Source organism: Panthera onca, chromosome A3 (assembly GCF_046562875.1).
Source record: "Panthera onca isolate mPanOnc1 chromosome A3, mPanOnc1 haplotype 2, whole genome shotgun sequence".
Lineage (NCBI taxonomy): Eukaryota > Metazoa > Chordata > Mammalia > Carnivora > Felidae > Panthera > Panthera onca.
Genome location: NC_138341.1, coordinates 78,616,628 through 78,639,918, shown reverse-complemented (window position 1 = coordinate 78,639,918; position 23,291 = coordinate 78,616,628). Strand labels below are relative to the sequence as shown.

Here is a 23,291-nt window from a genome sequence, read left to right as displayed (position 1 = left end):
AGGCAATCTGACAAAGAAGAAAGAGTTCTCAAGGACTAGAGGGTCAGTAGGACTCTCTGGAGGAGGTGGGACTTAAGATTCACACACAAAAAATCTTTCCATTATTACTCCCAGCCCCAAATGAAGAAAAGTAGCCAAGAAACCCATTCTACACCTAGCATCCTCTACTGGTACATACAAAACTGGTCTGAGGACAATGGCTTCCCACACATAGAGCTCACTCAACTGATTTATGAATTTATCAAGCACAACTCCATGTCACCAGCAATACAATCTTCTAGGCAGCAGCACTAGAAACCACAAAGACCAAAATTCCTGCCTTCATGGAGCTCACATTACAGGGAAAGAGCTAGATAATAAACAATCATACAGCAGGTCAGATGGTGACAAATGCTATAGAGAAAAATAAGGAAGGAGAATAAAGAACAGGGGATGGAGGGGATGGAGAAGTTTTTTTTTTAAGTTTATTTCAAGAGAGAGAGAGTGTAAGCAGAGGCAGGGCAGAGAGAGAAAGAGAGAGAGAGAAAGAGAGAGAGAAAGAGAGAGAGAGAGAGAGAGAGAGAGAAAGAGAGAAAGAGAGACAGAGAGAGATAAAGAAATCCCAAGCAGACCATGCATTGCCAGCAAAGAGACTGACATGGAACTCGAACCCGTGAAACTGTGAGATCATGACCTGAGTCAAAATCAAGAGTTGGACACTTAACTGACTAAGCCACCCAGGTGCTCCAAAGAAGTTAAAACCTAAAAAAAAAGAAAGCCTTAAACAGAAGGTAAAATATGAGCAAAGACCAGCAGGAACAAAAAGTGTGGCCATATGGAGATCTGGGGGAAGCTTGAGGACTCAGCAAGTGCCAAAACCCTATGGTAAGAGTAAGTGTGTGCCTAGCATGTCTGTAGAATTTTAGGAAGGCTGGTGTAGTCCAAACAGTGAGCAAGAGTAAGGGGTGAGATGATGCTAGGGCAATATGAGGAAGAGAGCCAGATGCAGACTCCGTAAAGCCTACTGGCTAATGGAAGTGACTCTGGCTTCTCCTCTGAGTGAAAAAGGAACTATCCAAGAACTTAAGCATGACAAGAGACAAATTTTTTTAATTAAGATATAATGGACATATTATATTATGTATACAATACGATTTGATATATGGATATATTACAAAATGATTACCACAATAAATAAGTAATGCCCATCACCACACATAGTTACAGATTTTTTCTTGTGATCTATTTTAAGATCTACTCTCTTAGAGAAGTGACAGAATTCATAGTTTTAAGTTTTATTTACAATTTTAAAATTTAATTATAAAAATATCATTTTGAAGGTTACTCTGGCTACTCTGTTGAGAACAGACCATAAAGGGTCAAGGACAGAAGCAGGTCCATACCAGGGTAGTATCAGAAGTGGTGAGAAGTGGTTGGATTCTGAGTTACAGACATATTATGAAGACAGAACTGACAGCATTTAATGAGAGGTCAGATGTGGGTGTGGGAGAAAAGAGAGGAATTTGGGATGACACTACGGTTTTCAGCCCACAGAACTACAAAAATGGAGTTGCAATGAATTTATGGGAGGAAGATTATGAGAAGAGTAGCCTTGAATGGGAAAATCTGAATCTGGTGTCTGATGTACTAGGTTCAAGGTGCCTATCAGACATCCCATTGACATGGCAAGTAGCCAGGTGGAGATAAGGGAAGGACTCAGGGCTGGAGATTTAAATGTGGAAGTCACCAGCATGCACACAGTATTAAAAGCCACAGGACTTGATGAGATCAAGTAGAGAATGGGTACAGAGAGAGAAGAGGTCCAAGGACTGCACTTTGAGGCCCTCTGGCATTTAGAGGCTGGGAACATGGGAAAGAAGTAACAAAGAACACTAACAAAGAATAGCCAGTGAGGTAAGAGGAAAACAGAACAGTGTTTTCTGCAAGCAAATGAATTTCAAGGAAGTAACCAACTATATGAAATGTTGATAGTAGGTCAAGTAAGAGTGGGACTGAGAACTGACCCCTGGATTTAGTAATACACATATCCCTGGAAAGAGAGGGTTTTGGTGGAGAGGGGGCCTTGCTGAAGTGGAGTACATTCAAGAGGGCATGGGAGAATTGCAAGACTAGAGAAAGGGAACATATACAACTCTTGAGGAGTTCGATTCTACAAAGGAACAGAGAAATGAGGCAAATGAGGCAGAAGCAGAGACAAGTATGGGGATCAAAATCCTATATTTTTAAGATGAGAGAAAACACCATATTTGTGTGCTGATAGGAAAGATGCAGAAATAAGGGTAATAATGATGATACAGAATAGAAAGGGGGCAAATGAGTAAATGGCAAATAGGGATCAGTGCACCCATGGAAGGGTTGACCATAGACAGAAGTGAGGACAATTTAGCCACCCTGGAAGTAATATGGGTAGAACACACAGGCACAAATGCTGGGGATTTGTAGATACGGAAGTGGATATTCATGAATATTCATTCCAATGTTCAATGAAATGGGAAGCAAGGTCACTAGCTTAGAGTAAGCTAAGAGGAGATGGTGTTTGAAGTTTGAGGAAAAAAGAGTAGACATCTTGGAGAATGAGCATCTGAGTGGATTGGAAAACTACAGGCGGATTGGTGGACAGCACAAGAGATCCATGAGGTTCTTCATGGAGAGATTCATGAAGTTAGAGGTCATGAATTTAAAGGGAAGCCAGGTACCGTGGCTATGTGCTTTTCTCTGGTTTCTTCTGCTGTAGTCAGATGCACAGCTATAATGCAGAAAAGGCAGAGAGGTGGATTTAACCAGGGTTGGGGTTTTGCCAGATGAGAATAATAATTTAAGAGAGGAAAAGTAGCTGAGCATGTACAAGAGGGACAAAAGGATAGAGAGAACAGACAACAGGGAGTAGAAATAACAAATTATATAATCCCAGTGAGTTGAAAGATTGGAATTAGGTAGTAGAGGAAATGACCTTAAAAAAAGAGGTCAAAAAGTGGGACCTTTGGAACTGATTTATGTGGGTTATGATGGAAGAGTTATTTGTAATGACAAGGTCAAGGGGATGCCTATGGCAGGATTGGTAGAGATGGGGTGGAGGAGAAAGTCACCGGAAAAGAGGAGGTCAGAGAAATGAAAGGCCAGAGTGTAAGAAGGGTCATTTTCATGGGATTAACATTAAAAAATGGTTGGATCCAGTGACAGCAAGTCACAAGCTACAATCTTCAATTAATGATGGGGGTAACCTGGGAGTCAGAAAATGTCAGCCATAGGAAGTGTCATGGGTGGTACATTCTGATGACATGGGAAGACAGAGGGAGAATGATCAAGAAACAGCAACAAGGAATAAGGAAGGACAGCACCCACCTCTCCCACCCACAGGTCCAAGGAGAATGGGAGAGAAACCGGGGTCCTCGAGAGAAAACCCAGACAAGCAGGCAAAGAGAACACTGCAGAGCACTTGACGCTACAGTGGGTGTACTGATATCTTCTAGTTCCATGGGGCACAGTGGAGGGAATTTAGGAGTCAGGGAGGAATGGAGGAAACTCAGAGATGGGAATGAGGATTGAGAAGTCTGGTGGTGAATGATATGAACATGGATGAAGGGCATGATGAGATCAGTCTTGATGTTCCCAAGACAGGCAGACAGGGGAACCACATGTCAACCACAACATAAGGATGGAAGGAGAAAGATGTCCCCTCTCTCATTCTCACCATGTTCTTATCCCTCAAGAGTTCTCCCTAGTCTCAATCCCAAAACATGGCCTTCTAACTGTGCCTTATGCACTCCCAGATGGAAACACACCAGACCATATGTTACATGAATACGGGTGTCAGACAGCAGAGTGTCAGAATGGGAAAAGCAGTGTAAGGTCCCAGCAGATAGTTCAAACCCTGCCATCTCATGATGTAACCTCTTAGAGGCCTTGTGACTTTGTCTTCTCATGTGTGCTATGAGAGCACAAATACTCACCTTGCATATAAAGCCCACAGGCATTCCATAAATGCTCATTTCTGATTCACAGTGTTTGTAATTAAAAAAAAAAAGAAAGAAAAGAAAAAGAAAGAAGGTAACCTCTACTGGGCATCTCCCTACCTCACACACAATTCAATTTTAGGTACAAATCCAGATAGCTTGTGGCCCCAAATACTGCAAATAAAATTATCCCTTTTCCATCAATATTTGTGGAGATAACTGTACTGTACACTTCTCAACTTCTACTGTATTATTTTTAGCACAAGAAATTTGAGGTAAAATTCCCCATTTATAAGCCAGACTCTTCAACCTGTCCCCATAAGATTTTGTTTAAATTGTCAAGAAAAAATAAGGAGAAATCAGTTTTAGAGAGGACTTGAACATACCACATTGTCACCAGCTCACAGTGAGCTATGTTCAAATTGACATGGATTGATATTTCTAAATATCCAGGGCCTAATGTATTTAAAAAATGAAAATCTACATATGATTAGATTACATACAATAACATATGATTTCCTGAACTAATAACATTACTGAATAATGACTACAAAATCAGAAAACTGTGCTGGGGGAGAAACTCACAAATGAAATTTCCCTGCAATATGGCAATTACTCCACATCCCAGTGTAGGGGACACAACTCCTAGGACACAAGTCTTCTGTCAATTCTGCATTTCTCTCATCCAATTTTTACATTTTCCTCCTTGTAGTTCACTGTAAACACACGGCACTAAGAAGGCTAAAACACCACATCGTGTGGTTAATGTAGCCCCCACGGAAAGAGCCCTTCCTCAGGAGGACGCACAGAACCCAGTGGCCAGCCAGCCTAAAGGAGTGGCAAACACACTGGGGTTTTACCTCTGTAGGATGGACAGACATCTCAGTGATCATGACATTGAATCAGAGCCTTAGAAAATACATAAAGTGACGGTGCATTGGAGGACCTTGATTTCCTCTCCAGTGGTCTCTCCTGGGCTGCCGCTACTGGCACATCTGCTTTGTTGCTCACATTTTGATTTTCACTTCAGAGTATGGGCCTTTACTATCTTCTAAAAGAGTTTTCCTTCAGTTTTACAAATTTGGAATATTCATTTTATCCTGATTTTCTGTTTCCTATTGTGATACTTTTTAGTCTTTCCATAATTCTAAACTTCTGACTATCTTCTGGGTACTGTCTACACATCAGTGTTTTGCAGAGTGTGGCCCCTGGACCAGTAGCTTCAGCATCATCTGGGCCCTCCCTCAAACTCACTGACTCAAGCATGCTGAAGTTTAGGAACCTAATTATCCTTTGATTGTGAGCCAGAGTCAAGCATTTTGAGAAGCTATGTTCCTTCCAGAGCCATTGACACAATGGAACCACCTTTTGAAAGTTTTCAATATACACCTGTCCAGTGCCATAATCTCTTAAGAGAATTTCTTTTTATATTTATGGGGAATCCACTAAATACTGGCTGGTAGCCACTAGACTAATATATCTTTAAGAGAGTAACAATATAAGAGGACCATAGAACTCCCTGCTTTGGGCATTTTCACCATCCAATTCACCAATAAAAGGTGAATAACTGACAAGGTTGAATAATTCTGAGACTCATAATGCCAGCTCCTGGCTTATGTACCATTATTGTGTAATCTACTTATATTCAGAAACCATGGTCTCCACGTCCCCAAGTGGTGTTCAGTGAAGTGTAACATGGGAAGCACAAAGCCATCTTCCTTCGTGGAAACCCAAGCTGGTTTCCCTCCATGCTGCCTTTCAACCTTGGTCTTGCCCTGGGTTCTAGTCTGAGGGGGGCCTCACCCATCCAGGGCATCAAAGGAAGCCCACAGCCATGCCCAGGAGTTCACTTCACTTACCGCACTAGTCTGCACAGACTCATTTCCTGGTTTGGCTTTTACATCAACGACTCCATCAGCATGGCGGAAGGAGCAGTCAGCAAGGACGTCATAAAAGGATAGCCCCTGGGCTTTCAAGCCATATTTCTGTAGCCACTTCTTGGAGTCCCAGGTGTTCTCTGGATTTGATTCATTCTCTACAGAGGTTGCTCCTGATTCTATTTGTGGAATTACAGTTCATCAGTGCCATTCATATTTTGCAAGCCATTTATATTTCACCCCCAACTTAATATTTAGCAAGCGGGAACATATTTTGTTAGGTCACATTCATTTCAGGAAGCATGCTTTCTAAACAGGACTGGCAAAGAATTACTTCACCAGACTGGAAGGCAGGGATCTGCTACTTTTCATCTCATTTCTTCCTTTACCTAAGTTGCCTACCCCATGCGTATGGGAGATGGCTGGCAGACCAAGGCCATGTGTCAGGAGAGCATTAAACTTGGGGTCAGAAGCTCTGGGTTCAAGTCATGGCTCCACCACTTACTAGCTCGGGCAAATTGCTCAGACTTGGATGAGTCACTGCACTTAACCTCTCTGAGCTTCCACAGAATTGCTTACCTGCAGATGGAAGATAGCATCTGTTTGGCCTTCCTAAATGTGTTGAAGCGATTCAATGAGAAAAGTTATGCGAAAGTTTTTTTTGATGAGTGGGGGTGAGAATTAGGGGTATGTAACCTGTGTTGAGGTAGAAGTCAGTCAACCACAGAAGGCTGGAAGCCTGTCTCTCAGGAGCTCCCCTATTAACTTTGGCAAATGTATTCTGATTCAGAGCCTGGCCCTCAAATCAGCAGGCTCAGAAACCTCATATAGTCAGCTCAGGCACCTATAGCTGTATCTATAGCTCACCCTAGTCAGGCTCACAGGTTAAAGTATAATCCAGAAAGCTAAGTGCCCAAATATCCCCAGCCTTAGCACATTCCTTTGCCATTTTCCAAAGATTATCTATACTCTTTAAGTGGGGGGTGGGGGGTGCTCTGTTAGCTGGTCAGAACACCATACAACAGAAAAGTATTCATCCAGGTGGCTCAAACTACTAGTGCCACCTAAAGGAGACAGGAGTATCTGGGTGTGGGCAAATCTGAAGCTGAGAAGGAGGCACTCGTTTCCGGAGCAGGCTTGCACTAGCCGATGGAAGCTAACTGTACACCTCTCCTCCCAACTCCATGCTCCCTAGAAGCACACTGGTAGGAAAAAATTGACCATGCTGGGAGTATTTACAGAATCTGGAAATCAGAGCTTTTTTATTCCAGGGAGTGCACTGGCAAACATTCACCTGCCTGCCACTGGAAGGAAGGCAGAAAGGACTAGCTCTTAGCCCCATTGAGACCAGCAGAGCCCTAGGAGGTACCAGGAGGGGGTGCTGGGCAAAGAAGCAGTTTTTTATAACATGTACCACTGCATAGTAGGTCTACTAGCCCTAAAAGTTTACTTCCACTTAGATAAGTGGTTTTCAACCCTGCAGAGTGGAATCCTCTGAGTTCTGTAAAGTACTGATACCTGAGCCCTACCCCTTAGATTCTGCTTTAATTGGTCTGGATATTGAGATTTTTCAAAGCTCCCATGGTGATAGTACTGTGCAACCAAGATTTACAACTACTGTAAGGTAGAAAGAGCTTTCTAAATTATGATTTGGTGACTCCACCAGTTACACTTCTATCAGACATAGATTCAAGGTCAAGGACACTTTTAATGAAAAAGAAGCACTCAATATTAGGGCAACAAAATATTACCCATACTTATCCATTATTATATTTAAGGGAATATAAAATTAGAATAGCATTTGACGAAATAAAACACTTTAGAGACAACTGTTTCTCAATAGTATGTAAAGGATCTGCCAAGCAATACTATATGTGAGCCATGTCCTCAGATTTTAATAGAACACCTTTTAAATAATGCACTTAAACCCTCTAGAACCAGACTTTCTCAAAGAAGTTTGATTTTGGCTTTTGAACTTTAAACCAATCTGGCACCAAAAGCCCCTTTGCACACTGTCCCCAGTTACCAGCAGTTGGTTTCTATGTGATTCACAAAGCATCTTCATACCCTGTCCAGGGAACTCAAATCAGAGGTTCCCTAGGGCTTCTCATCCCCAAGGCTCTCCTGTTTTCCTGCATCTCAGGGAAACAGCAAAGAGAACAGAGCCATTTTTGTCAGTGGGATCAGTCTCCTTGGAGAAACCTTTTGAGTGACTATTTTTCCACAGTTATTGTTAATTACATTCTAAGCCTTTGTCTCCTCTTTCTTCCTACTTTATCCTCCTTCCTTCTTTCTGATTAACAGGTGTAGTAGGAAATAAAATTTTCATTCAGTTATGTCCATTGATAGCAACACACAAATTAGCACATGTTTCTGCTCTGTTTTGGGGTTGTCTTCTCTTTTTTAAAGTTTATTCAGAGAGAGAGGGAGAGAGAAAAATCCCAACCAGACTCTCAGCTGTCAGCACAGACCCCAATGCAGGGCTCAAACCCGTGAACTACAAGATCATGATCTGAGCTGAAATCATGATCTGAGCTGAAATCAAGAGTTGGACGCTTAACTGACTGAGCCACCCAGTTGCCCCAAGGGGTTGCCTTCTTTTAAAAAGACAAGAGCCTTTTCTCAATTATAAATTCAAGCTTACCATAAAAGGACTTCCTAAAAATACATCAAACCAGTAAGGGATTTTAAAGAGCCAGAGACTAACTTTGACTCTAAGCTTCACCCAGGAACAGGCGATACAGTCACTTTGATGGGGACTCAAGGAAAACTCCAAAGCAATTTGAACTTCATAAAGGAAAGAAGGGGCAGCCAGGAATGCAAAAACAAAGAGCCTAGGTGCTCCAATGATTAAGAAAGGAGAAAAAGGGAGTAAATCTTTCCACTTTCAGTGCTAATTACACTAATTAGTGGCTGAGCCTCATCTTCCCCAGGTGGGAAGAGAAGGGCATTATCCATTCATTAGAGTCACTTACTAGAGAGTTCTTTCCATTCCCCTGCAGTTATCCTAATTAAAAGTGTTACATAAATTCTCACCCACAGAGCTTAGGATAATACTTTCATTTATTAGAGCTGTGAGCTCACAGCTCATCCTATTCCATGTGACAGATTGCTAAAGATTTTCTCTCAGTTACTTGCAGGAGAAGCACATGGCAGACCACATCTATGCCATCTATAATGTGCCTGGTCCTCTCCATCCTACTTGTCGATCTCAAAACATGTTTTAATGAGCAGGATCTACTGGCCAGTACTTTTGAAACATCACTAGCCAGGGCCACATCAAAAAGACAAAACGGGTACCATTTATCTGTGCCCCTTCCTCCCCCCAAGGTGTAGTTCTGTAGCGGCTCATGGCCATCAAGGATTTATCACCATCATAACTGCTCTCCTTATGGTGATGGTTATCCTAATGTGTGAACTTGGCAGGCCATGGTACCCAGATATTTGGTCAAAGATTACTCTAGATGTTTCAATGAAAGTATTTTTAGGTGAGATTAACATTTTAATGTTTATTTATTTTTGAATGAGAGAGACACAGAGTGTGAGCAGGAGAGGGTCAGAGAGAGAGAGGGAGACACAGAAGCCAAAGCAGGCTCCAGGCTCTGAGCTATCAGCACAGTGCCTGATGCGGGGCTCGAACTCACAAATGGTGAGATCAGACCCGAGCCGAAGTGAGACACTTAGCCAACTGAGCCACACAGGTGCCCTGAGATTACATTTTAATCAGTAGACTTTGGGTAAAACAGATTACCCTCCATATCATGAGAGGGCCATCTCCATTCAGTCGAAAGCCTTTAATAGGAAAGAGACTGAAGTCCCCTGAGGAAGGGGAATTCGGACAGCAGACTGCCTTGGGACCTGAAATGCAAAACCAGCTCATGAGGGCGGTGGCCTGTCTGGTCTGTCCTGCAATTTGGACTTTCTAGCTTCCATACTCATTCAAGTCAATTCCTTGAATCTCCCTCAATCTCTATCTCAACCTCTTTTTGTATACACATGCACACATGCACACACAAATGCGCACACACACTATACACACACACACATCCTATTGGTTCTGTTTCTGTGCAGATCCCTGACTGATATGCTCATCCTCCTCCACTGAAGAGGACTTGTCCAGCACCACATTCCTGCCATGCGAGGTTCATGTGCCTTTCAAGCAAACCATCAGCTAATGAATAAACTAGAGCTCTATATCTGACACCGACCTCTGAGAGCATCAAGTTCAGCGTTTCTCGCACTACGGTCCACAAACACTATTTACCCTGCATGTCGGTGGCTATCACTCAGAAAGAGCGTTTCTTAGCAAAAAGTTTAGGGAGTTTGAAAATAAAGTTTCAATCGGGTCTTCATCACAGGACTTGTATGAGCCTTTGTTACAGGAATCAGCAGTGGGCCTCACCATGGGTAGAGACATAAATAGTATTTCCTACAGTTATTTGGTCCCAGAACCCTTTCTGCATAGAACATTTGGGAGGGCTTATATTTGATAGACCACAATTTGGTACACACTTCCCAGCATCCCTATTATGAGTGTCATGAGACACTAAGCCAACACTTGGCTGCCCCATGGGAAGTGGCATTGGCAAAGGATGCTGTGAATTAGTTGAAAAGGAAAGGTTCAGAAGAAGCTGAAAGCGATGTTCAACAGAAACAAGGAAAGGAGGGGGACAGGCAGGGAATGAAGGAAGGAATTATGAACAGCTGGGAGGGAGGGAAGAAGAAAGGTGGCAACTGTTAAGGATAAGAAATCCAGCTGCCTGCCTGTCAGACATGTGAGCCGGCTCAGCAGATGGCAGCTGCTGGACCAAGGACTATCTGCAGGTGAGAGAGACGATGAAGCCTGCCTGGGTGGGCACCCAGGAGATGTCTTGAAAGCATGGCTCGAGAGACATATCTGTCTCTGGGCAGACATGCTCTCTGTTCACTGTACTTGCTGACTAACATGACATTTTCCATTCTACAGCTGTGATAGCACCATGTGCTGAGCATATTTGCCTGGCACTGCCAGAGAGCCAAAAAAGAGGAGAAGGGGATGCAGGGACAGAGAAGGGTAACCCAGAAATATTCTGCACCACCTGGCCTTGCAGGGCAGGTTTGGGTAACTGTTCTCTGGAGTGCCCCAGGGGTTATGCACATACCAAGGGTTACGAAGGCCTGGGAACAAAGAGATGCAGCGATGGGGTCACATCTCTAATACGGAACGGAGCCAAATGTACAGTTATAGAGTAGGCCCTGAGTGGACCGTGAATCCTAGGCCCTTTCTCCTCTGGAATATCATGAAATGATTTTTACTTCCTCCTTTAATGCTTGTGAAAATCAAAGCAAAATGTCTGTGGAAAAGAAGGGTTCCATGGCTTACCCAACTTATTTGTAAACCAGAGGAAAAATGATTGTAACACTAAGTGTCTCTAATTCCTATAATCCTCAGTGGGGGGAAGTGGGAGGGAAAGGAAATTGAAAAAACAAAAAGGCAAGAAAGAAGCAGACATAAAAACAAAGACAAAAAAGCACCAACAGTGGACAGGAGGTGGGAGAGGAGCTAACGCCCTCTCCAAGACAGCAGTCCCCATTTCCCTTACCTTCTCCTCTGCCTGATTCTGAAAGAAGGAAACTGAAAAATTTTTGCTTTATATGTGGGCTGTGAATGAGGCAGCTGCAGAAAGAATGTTTAAACCCCAAGCAAGACCTGCAACTGGCTACTGAGAAATAAGGAGCAGCAGTCAGACAGTGACAGACCAGCATGAAGGCTGAGAAGAAACCACTAGCAGACCACAGATTCCAAGACAAGAACTACAAAAGCCACATTGTTTAAGTTTATTTAGTTATTTTGAGAGAGACAGAGAGAGAGAGAGAGCATGAGTGGAGTAGGGCAGAGAGAGATCGGGAGCCAGAGTGAGAAAGAATCCAAAGCTGATAGCTTGGAGCCCGATATGGATGGGGCTTGAACTCACGAACCAGAAGATCATGACCTGAGCCCAAATCAAGAGTTGGATGCTCAATTGACTGAGCCACCCAGGTGCGCCAACGAAAGCCACATTCCAATGTATCTACATCTACAATGACATTTAGAATAAATTGAAGGATAATAGTTGAGAAGGCAACAAATTATACCTGTGGCAACAATTTCTTTAAAAGTAGTGTGATGTGGTAAGATAAATCAATTCAAGATGCTTAGTATAAAGTGGAAAAATCAAGATTAAGAAATGAGAAAGGGATTGACAGAGTTTGGGAACTTTAGATTAGAACCTGAAGATCACATGGTAGTGAGAATGGGAACCATAACGCAGAGTGGGGATGCTGGGATTAGACCAACAGAGAAATCTGAATCTGCTTCCCTTGGGAAATTAAAATACTGCCACTTTTTTGATCCGGCATCACCAATGCCAGGGCTTGATCTTTTTTTTTTAAATTTTAGTCAGTTTGTTTATTTCATGTATTCTTTAAAAATTTGTTTCTTGAGCTATAATTCATATGCTATAAAACTAACATTTTTAAATGTTTTTAGTTTGGTGGTTTTTAGTTTGTTTACCTGGTTGTATAATCATCATCACTATTTAATTCCAGTACATTTTCCTCACCCCACAAAGAAACCCTATACTTGTTAGAAGTCATTTCTCATTTCCCTTCCCTTCTCCCCACTATGAGTTTACTCTATGGATTCATCTATTTTGGACATTTCATATAAATGGAATCATACAAACTGGCCTTTTATGACTGGCTTATTTCAATTAACGTAATGCTTTCAAAGTTAATTTGTGTTGTAGCATGTATCAGTACCACATTACATGTATTATGGCTACATGATATTCCACCGTAGGGCTGTATCACATTTGCTTATCTACTTATCAGTTACTGGACATTTGTTTCCACTTTTTGTTTTTATGGCTACTATGATGATGCTATGAACATTCATGTACAAGTTTTTGTGTGAACATGTCTTTTTAAGGACTTTTAAAAAATTCAAGTATAATTAACATACAGTGTTACAGGAGTTTCAAATGTACAACAGGATTCCACAATTTTATATATTTGTCAGTGCTCATAAAGATAAGTGTACTCTTGGGGCACCTGGGTGGCTGAGTCGGTTAAGCGTCCGACTTCGGCTCAGGTCATGATCTCATAGTTCGTGAGTTCAAGCCCCACATCGGGCTCTGTGCTGACAGCTCAGAGCCTAGAGCCTGCTTCAGATTCTGTCTCTCTCTGTCTGTCTGTCTGTCTCTGCTCCTCCTCCCACTCCTACTCTGTCTCTTTTTCTCCAAAATAAATAAACATTAAAAAAAAATTTTTTTAAGAGAAGTGTACTCTTAATCCCCTTTATCTATTTTACCCATCCCCCCCCCCATCTCCTCTCTGGCAAATACCAGTTTGCTGTCTGTATATAAGAGTCAGATTTTTGTCTCTTTTTTTTCTTTGTTTTGTTGTGTTTAAGTTCCACATACAAGTGAAATCATATGATATTTATTTTTCTTTGAATGACATATCACTTAGTGTTAATCCCTCTAGGTTGATTCATGTTCTTGTAATTGGCAAGATTTCACCATTTTTTATGGCTGAATAATACTCCATTGTGTATATATACCACATCTTCTTTATCCATTCATCCATCAGTGGACATGTAAGTTGCTTCCATAACTTGGGTATTGTAAATAATGCTGCAATAAACATAGGGGTGCATATATCTTTTTGAATTAGTGTTTTTGTTTTCTTTGGGTAAATACACATTAGTGCAATTATTGAATTATATCGTAATTTTATTTTCAATTCTTTGAGGAACCTTGATATTGTTTTCCACAGTAGCTACATCAATTTGCATTCCCACCAACAGTGCACAAGGGTTCCTTTTTCTCCACATCCTTGCCAACACTTGTTATTTCTTATCTTTTTGATTCTAGCCATTCTGACAAGTGTAAAGTAGTATTTCATTGTTGTTTTATTTTGCATTTCCCTGATGATTAGTGGTGTTGAGCATTTTTCATACATCTGTGGCCCTCTGTATATCTTTGGAAAAATATCTATTCAGATCCTCTGTCCATTTTTAAATTGGATTTTAAATTGGCTTTTTGTGTGTGTGTGTGTGTTGAGTTGTATAAGTTCTTTTTATATTTTTTATATTAGCCTCTTATCAGATGTATCATTTACAAATATCTTCTCTCATTCAGTAGGTTGCCTTTTTGGTTTGTTGATGGTTTCCTTCACTGTGCAAAAACGTTTTACTTTAGTGTAGTCCAATAGTTTAATTCTGCTTTTGTTTTTCTTGCCAGAGAAGACATATCTAGAAAAATGTTTCTACAGTTGATGTCAAAGAAACTACTCTTTATGATTTCTTCCAGGAGTTTTATGGCTTCAGGTCTCATATTTGGCCCTTAATCCATTTTGAGTTTTTTTGTATGGTATAAGAAAGTAATGCTGTTTCATTCTTTTGCATGTAGCTGTCCAGTTTTCCCAACACCATTTGTTGAAGAGATTGTCTTTTTCCCACTGTATATTCTTACTTCCTTTCCTGTAAATTAACTGGCCATAAAAGCATGGTTTTATTTCTGAACTTTCTGTTCCATTGATCATTGTGTTTTTGTGCCATTATCACACTAGTATGATTAGTATAGTTTTTCAGTATGTCTTGAAATCTGGGATTGTGATACCTCCAGATTTGTTCTTCTTTTTTAAGATTGCTTTCACTATTTGGGATCTTTTGTGGTCCCATACTAATTTTAGGATTATTTGTTTTGTGAAAAATGTTGGTATTTTGATAGGGATTGCATTGAATCTGTATATTCTTTCGGTAATAGGGATATTTTAACAATATTTGTTCTTCCAATCCATGAGCATGGACTACCTTTTGGTTTGTGTTGCCTTCAATTTCTTTTATCAGTGTTTTATAGTTTTCAGAGTACAGATCTTTCACCTCCTTAGTTAAGTTTATTCCAAAGTATTTCATTCTTTTTGGTGCAACTGTAAACGTCATTGCTTTCTTAAGTTCTCTTCTACTACTTCATTACTAGTGTATAGAAATGTAACAGATTTCTGTATGTTAATTTTGCATCCTGTGACTTTACTGAATTCATTTACCAGTTCTAGCAGTTTTTTGGTGTGATCTTTAGGATTTTCTCCATATAGTATCATGTCATCTGCAAATAGTAAAAGTTTTATTTCTTCCTCACCAATGTGAATGCCTTTTTTTTTTCTTTTTCTTGTCTGATTGCTGTCACTAGGACTTCCAGTATTATGTTAAATGTTGAATAAGTGGTGAGAGTGGACATCTTTGTCTTGTTCCAGCTCACAATTTTTCACCATTGATTATATTAGCTGTTTTTCATATATGGCCCTATGTTATGTTCAGGTATATTCCCTCTATACCTATTCTGTTGAAAGTTTTTTATTATAAATGGATGCTACATTGTGTCAAATGCTTTTCCCTCAGCTTTTGAGATGATCATATGGTTTTTATCCTTTCTTTTGTTAATATATTACATTGATCAATGTGTGAATATTGAACCACTGTCTGGAATGAATCCCACTTGAACATGGTGAATGATTTTTTTCATACATTGTTGGATTTAGTTTGCTAATATTTGATTGAGGATTTTTGCATCTATGTTGATCAGAGATATTGGCCTATAGTTTCCTTTTTTTGTGATGTCTTTATCTGGTTTTGGTATCAGGGTAATGCTGGCCTTGAATTTGGAAACTTGCCTTCCCCTTCTATTTTTTGGAAGAGTTTGAGAAGAAAAGATATTAACTTTTATTTAAATGTTTGGTATAATTCACCTGTGAGGCCATCTCGTTCTGGACTTATGTTTGTTCAGAGTTTTGGATTTTTCAAAAAAAAACTTTAATATTTATTTACCTTTGAGCCGAGGGAGGGGGGGAAGGAGGAGCAGAAAGAGGGAGACAGAGGATCTGAAGCAGGTTCTGCACTGTGAGCACAGAGCTGGATACAGAGCCTGAACTCATGAATGGTTGAGATCATGACCTGAGCCAAAATCAACAGTCAGCTGTTCAACCACCTGAGCCACCCAGGCATCCCTGTTAGGAGTTTTTTGATTACTGGTTCAATTTCATTGTTGGCAATTGGACGGTTCAAATTCTCTATTTTTCCTGCTTCAGTTTTGGGGAGATTATATGTTTCTAGGAATTTATCCATTTCTTCTAGGTTGCCCAGTTTGTTGGCATATAATTTTTCATAATATTCTCTTATAATCATTTACATTTCTGTGGTGTTGGTTATAATTTCTCCTCTCTTTCATTCCTGATTTTATTTATTTGAATCCTCTTCGTTTTTTGATGAGTTTGGATAAAGGCTTATCAATTTTATTGATCTTTTTTTTTTGAGAGAGGGAGAATGTACTTGCACGTGAGTAGAACATGGGGCCAACGTGGGGCTCCATCTCACAATCATGAGATCATGACCTGAGCTGAAATTAAGAGTTGGATGCTTAACGAACTGAGCCACCCAGGGACCCCTTGATTTTTTCAAAAAGCCAACTTTGGGTTTCTTTGGTCTATTCTATTAAGTCTTTATTTCAATTATTTCTGCTCTAATCTCTATTATATCCTTCTCTTGGCCTTGGGCTTTGTTCTTCTTTTTCTAGCTTCTTTAGGTGTATGGTTAGCTTGTTTATTTGAGATTTTTTTCTTGCTTCTTGAGGTATGCATGTATTCCTACAATCTTCCCTCTTTCATTGCATCCCAAAGACTTTGGATCACTGTGTTTTCATTTCCATTTGTCTCCGTTTATTTTTTTATTTCACCTTTGATTTCTTGGTTCACCCATTCATTGTTTAGTAGCATGTTGTTTAGCCTCCATGTATTTGTGTTTTTTGCAGATTTATCTCTTGAGATTGATTTCTAGTTTCATACCATTGTGGTTGGAAAAGATACATGATATGATTTCAATATTTTTGAATTTAATAATCGTTTTGTGGCCTAACATGTAATCTAATCTGGAGAATGTTGTGAACATATGTTCTCAGTTCCCTTGAGCATATACCTAGGACTGGAATTGCTGGGGTGTATGCTAACTCTATGTTTAACATTTGAAGAAATGCCAGACTTTTCAAAGTGGGTGTACCATTTTACATTCCCACCAGCAATGTATAAGGGTTCCATTTTCTCCATATCTTGCCAACTTGCTATTATCTTTCTCTTTTATTATAGCTATCCTTGTGGGTGTGAAGTGTTATCTTACTGCGGTTTTTGTTTACATTTCTCTCATATTTTCATGTGCTTCCTGGTCATTTGTATATCTTCTCTGGGGATATGTCTATTCAAATCCTTCGTCTATCTTTCATCTGGGTTATTGGTCTTTTTTCTTGTTGAATTGGAATAGTTCTTTATGTCTCCTGAATACTAGGTCCTTATCAGATAAATGATTTGCAAATATTTTCTTCCATTCTGTGGATTGTCTTTTCATATTTTTCCAGTCTTATTGAGAAATAATTAACATACATCACTGTGTAAGTTTAAGGAATACAGCATAATGGTTTGATTTACATATATTGTGGAATGATTACCATAATAGCTTCAATTAATACAACTAATAGCTTCTCATATAAATACAATAAAAAGAAAGATAAAAAAGGAAAAAAAGGAAAAATCTTTCTTCTTGTGATCAGAACTCTCATGATTTACTGTCTTAACAACTTTTCTTTTCTTGTTTATTTATTTTTGAGAGAGGGAAGGGGCAGAGTGAGAAGGAAGCAGAGGATCTGAAGCAGGCTCTGTGCTGACAGCATAGAGTTCAACATGGGGGGCTCAAACTCACAAACTGTGAGATCACGACCTGAGCCAAAGTCAGACGTTTAACTGACTGAGCCACCCAGGTGCCCCTTAACAACTTTTCTATACAGCATACAGCAGCATTAGCTGTAGTCATCATGTTGTACACTACATCCCTGCTACAGGAATACCTCATTTTATCACACTTTGCAAATACTGTGTTTTTTATAACTTGAAGGTATGTGGCTATCTTGCATCAAGCAAATCTATCAGTATCATTCTTCCAACAGCATTTGCTCATTTCATGTCTCTGTGTCACATTTTGGTAATTCTTGTAGTATTTTAAACTTTTTCATTATCGCTACAGTTGGTATGGTGATCTGTGATCAGTGAGTATGACTTACTGAAAGCTCAGATGATGATTAGCATTTTTTAGCAATAAAGTAATTTTTAAATAAGGTATGTACACTGTTAAGACATAATGTTATTGCACACCTAACAGACTACAGTATAAACATCATTTTTTTATGCCCTGGGAAACCAAATGATGTGTTTAACCCAATTTGTTGTGATATTCACTTTATTACAGTGGTCAGGAACCAAAGTGACAAGGTCTCCAAGGCATTCCTGTATTGATATATGCAGTTGTCTTTTAAATCAGATAGGAAGGAAAAAAAGAGTTATAATAAAAACTACATTTATACTTGTATGTTAACCCATATAGTTAGTTTTATTTGTGCTTTTTATTTCTTCATGTGGATTCAAGTTATTCTCTAATATCCTTTAATTTCATCTTGAAGGACTTCCTTTAATATTTTTCTCATAGGGCAAGTTTGCTAACAATGACACCTATTTTTGTTAATCTTGAATGTCTTACTTTCTCCTCCTTTTTTGATGGGTAGTTTTGCCAGATATACTATTCTTGGTTGACAGTCTTTTTTCTTTCACCACTTTATTTATTTATTTAAAAAAATTTTTTTAATGTTTTTATTTATTTTTGAGGCAGAGAGAGACAGAGCGTGAGCAGGGGAGGGGAAGAGAGAGAGGGAGACACAGAATCTGAAGCAGGCTTCAGGCTCTGATCTGTCAGCACAGAGCCTGATGTGGGGCTTGAACTCACAGACCGTGAGATCATGACCTGAGCCGAAGTTGGACGCCCAACTGACTGAGCCACCCGGGCACCCCTCTTCACCACTTTAAATATTTCATCTCACTACCTCTGACCTTCATGGTGTCTGATGAGAAATCAGCTGTTCATTTTATTGAGGGCTGCTTGCATATAGGGAGTCATTTCTGTCTAGCTGCTTTCAAGATTCCTTTTCTGAGACTGGCACTTTCTGTTGTGGAAGGTTATTAACTATTTATTTAATTTCTTTAATAGATATAGGCCTACTCATATTGTCTGTTTCTTCTTGTGGAAGTTCTGACAGATCGTGTCTTTCATGAAATTGACCCATTTTATCAATTGATACATTCAAATTTGTAGGCACAGAATTTTCATAATATTCCTTTATTATCCTTTTAATACCTATGGGATCTCTAGTGATCTCATATTTCATTTTTTATATTAGTAATTTGTATTTTCTTTTTTTCTTGGTTAGCCTGGCTAGAGGCTTATTGATTTTATTGTCTTCTCAAAGAACAAGTATTTGATTTTGTTGATTTTCTCTATTGATTTCTCATTTTCAACTTCATTGATTTCTGCTCTAATTTTTATTATTATTTTCTTCTGGGTACTTTGGATTCAATTTGTCCCTCTTTTTCTAGTTTCCTAAGGTGGAAGCTTATAGATTTTAGATCTATCTTCTTTTCTAATTTATGCAGTCAATGTTATAAATTTCCCTCCAAGCACTGCTTTCTCTGCATCCTACAAATATTGGTAAGTTGAACTTTCATTTTCATTTACCATAGTCACTTTTTTTTTTTTAACATTTATTTATTTTTGAGACAGAGAGAGACAGAGCATGAACGGGGGAGGGGCAGAGAGAGAGGGAGACACAGAATCGGAAGCAGGCTCCAGGGTCTGAGCCATCAGCCCAGAGACGGACGCGGGGCTCGAACTCACGGACCGTGAGATCGTGACCTGAGCTGAAGTCGGACGCTCAACCGACTGAGCCACCCAGGCGCCCCTACCATAGTCACTTTTTAATAACATGATTCTAGCTCTGACATTTCATCATACTTTGTATTACATTCCAATATCCTTCCTAAATTTAATGCATCACATCTACAGGATTCTAATGAACTAATTCTTTTCCCACATTTTGGGAGAAATTTTTCAGTAACAGCTTTAACTCTAACTTGTGGAGGCATTACATGATACTCTTACACAGAAATTTTTGTTTCTTTTTTTAATCTGGAAAAGACAGGGATTACTACCTATTAAAAAAATGCATGTTTGAGTTCAACAAAATCCTGGCCCTTTTAGCAGTATCACTTACTGCTTATAATCAGCCCTGTTAACATTGATTTGACTATAAAGAGCTTTAAAGGTATAAAAGCATACTGGAAAAAAATTCAGTTCTGGGAAGAAATATTATTTTCTCTTTTGCCTTGCTGGAAGTGTGAGCACTTTGACAAGTGTTAGATTTGCTTTTGGTTACATAAGAAACCAGCTGTGCTCTGCCCCAGATCTCATCCTGCCAGTTCTATTTGAACAAAAGGGAAATGTATTCTTGAGAAAGTAAATATGTACAAGGGCTCTGTAAATTAGCCTGTTTTGCTTCAGATCTCAAGTCATCATGTTGGTAAAACAGTCTTCATCTATTACATTGATTGTATATCACTGGTACAGAACAGAGAACTCACATTTGTTCTTCTCTGTATATATCAGAATCCAAAGATCTTGGGATCAAAGATTCAGAAACATGGCATTCTCACTTGATGGGTCCATGTGTTTATACCAAGAATGTTTGCTCATCCATCCATTATCATATATCACTTCACTCACAGCTATCTGAATCCAGACTTATAGAGTCAACTGCCTCTCCTCCTTCTCTGTTTGGTCTCTCTAGAGGGCTTCAGTCTTAATAATCCAAACAAGCCTCACCATGTTTACCCCCAAACCTGGTTCTCCTCCAGCATGGTGTCCATCTAGGAGCTTAGCTTTGACACCTATAATTTCCTCACTCCCAAGTTCTTCCAAGTTCAATATATGAATTCTCCCTCAGATCTGCCAACTTATCATCTCTCACTTATACATCTTAACTCTTTTCCCTCATCCTCACTTGCCCTCTCTCTTCTCATCTGTTTCCCACCCAGTAGCCCAAGTGAATTTTTTTTCTAAATGCAAATCTTATTTTATCATTCCTTTGCTTAAAATCTTCCAGTGGCTTCCCCCTGGTATTAAATTAAGGACTGACATCTCATACAATGGCCTATAGACCCAGCATGATCTGATCCTTGCCTATCTTTCCAGACTCATTGAGGGTCAACTGCTAACTTGATCTCTACCCCACTCATCTTTCTAACTCAAAATCTGTGTATGTCACCATGACTTATGACAAGAAAGACAGCTGGCTGGTGGTTTAATACAATGTCAATAAAAACAAGCATCACCCCTCCCCCCCCCCCCCACCATGTGTTAAAAAAAAAAAAAAAAAGTGCTCAAAACTCCTGTAGAGCTCCCGGTTGGGTTGGAATTGCCTACAAGGGATTCAATGAGCCTCTATCCTCTTCCATGTCTTTTGACATCAAGTTTGATATTTTGAACCAACCAAATATTGGGAGTCCAACCTTGGTATGATTATACAACACAATTAGACTTATTATCTCCGGTGAGTCATAAAATGGCTGTGAAGGTTATTACAAATGAGGAGTTCCTGAAATGTTTTGAGCTGCAGCATCATCCAAAGAAGGGTAAAGTTTCCCTAACTGGGACAAATCCCTGAATGTTTTGTGAGAAAAGCCATCTTCTTGTTTGAGAGTCATACCTGGCACACGTGTGTGCGCGCACGCGCGTGCACACACACACACACACACACACAATGCTCAGAGGCATTAACACCAACATTCTGAACAGCTCAGCACCTCATGAGTGATCCACATCATCCTCTTTTACTTTATTAACAGCTGTGTTAAGGTATAACTGACATAAGATAAACCATACAGATTTAAAGTGTACAAATGGATACATTTTGACATATGTATGGTAGTTTACGTCTATCATCTTGCCATTGGTTTTCTATTGGCCCTATCTATCCTTTGCTCTCTTTCTTTTTCTCCTGACAGATTTTAGATTGAGTATTTTTTAATTCCATTTTATCTCCTTTGTTGGCTTGTTTTTAAACAGTAGTTACTTTAGGTATATAGCAAACATCTTCAATGTATTGTGCCCTAACTTCAGCTGGTATTCATGCACAGTGTAAGAACCTTACAATAGCATACTTCCATTTCTCCCCTCCTGGATTTTTGTTTGTTTGTTTGTTTTGCAATGCATTGGTTTGTTGTTGTTGTTGTTGTTGTTTAATTGTAGTAAAATATACATAACATAACATTTATCATTCTAGCCATCTTCAGGAATGCAATTAAGTGGCATTAAATATTCACATTGTTGTGCAACCACTGCCACCATCCATACCCACAGCTTTTTCAATATCCCAAACAGAAACTCTATACCCATTAAATAATAACTCTCCATTCCCCATTCCCCTCAACCCTTGGTAATCACTCTATAAATTTGACTATTCTAGGCACATCATATAGGTGGACTCATATCATATTTGTCATTTTGTTTCTGCTTTAGCCTATATCAGAATTTCCTTTCTTTTAAAGGCTGAATAATATTCCACTGTATGTACATAGCACTGTTTATTTATCCAGTCATCTGTTGGTGTACATTTGGGTTTTTCATCTTTAGAACTTAATGAATAATGCTGCTATTCCCCTCCTGCCTTTTATGCCATTGTTGTCATACATTTTACTTATAGATATGCGACAGGCCTCACTGATATTATTTCTGTTTAAACAGTGAATTGTCTTTTGGACATTTAAATAGAAAAATATCATATATTTACCCAGGCAGTTATTTCCTGTGTTCTTTATTCCTTTGTGTAGCTCCATTATTTTCATTCATTTTTCCATTTTAAAGTATCATAATCCTCCTGCTTGAAGGATTCCCTCTAACATTTCCTGAAGTGCAGATCACTGCTAATACTTCTTTCATTTTCATATGTCTAAGAACATCTGTATTTGCTTTTTGTTTTTTTGAAAGTTATTGTCACAAAGTATAGAATTCTGGATTCAAAATTTAAAGTACTGAAAGGAAAAAAAGACGTTGCTCTACTCTTTTCACTTGCAAAAAGAATTCTGCTGTCATGGTTATCTTTGTTCCTTTGTATGTAATGTTTCTTCTTTTTCCTCTAGTTGCTTTTAAGATTTCCTCTGTCTTACTGGTTTTGAGCAAATTGATTATGATGTCTTGGCATACTTTCTCTCATTTTCCTGTACTTGACATCCATTGAACTTCTTGGATCTTGGTGTTATAGTTTTCATCAAACTTGGGAAATTTTTAATCTTTATTTTTTCCAATATTTTTCTGTTCCCTTTTCTCTTCTCTCCTTGGAAATTCTATCTACGTGTTTCCTGAGATACAGGGAATAACCAAGGTGAGCTCTGTTAGAAAGAAAAGACTGGTCTCCTGTGTGAGCTCCAAGACTATTCTAGAATTCCTCCCACTGGATCTTTCCCAGCCTCAGGTGATTTCTCCACATGAAAGAATTCATCCACAGATTCTCAAGGGGGG

General features: G+C 39.4%; 1 protein-coding gene across 8 annotated transcripts in view; it reads right to left on the bottom strand.

The window, feature by feature from the left end:
- VWA3B (von Willebrand factor A domain containing 3B) overlaps positions 1-23,291 on the bottom strand; it is a 204,978-nt gene that overhangs the window by 106,976 nt on the left and 74,711 nt on the right. For all 8 annotated transcript variants that reach the window (XM_060608050.3, XM_081795290.1, XM_060608041.3 and 5 more), the window contains one exon: positions 5,813-6,009. In XM_060608050.3, coding sequence (XP_060464033.3) covers positions 5,813-6,009 — 197 coding nt within the window. The remainder of the gene's footprint in view (positions 1-5,812; positions 6,010-23,291) is intronic.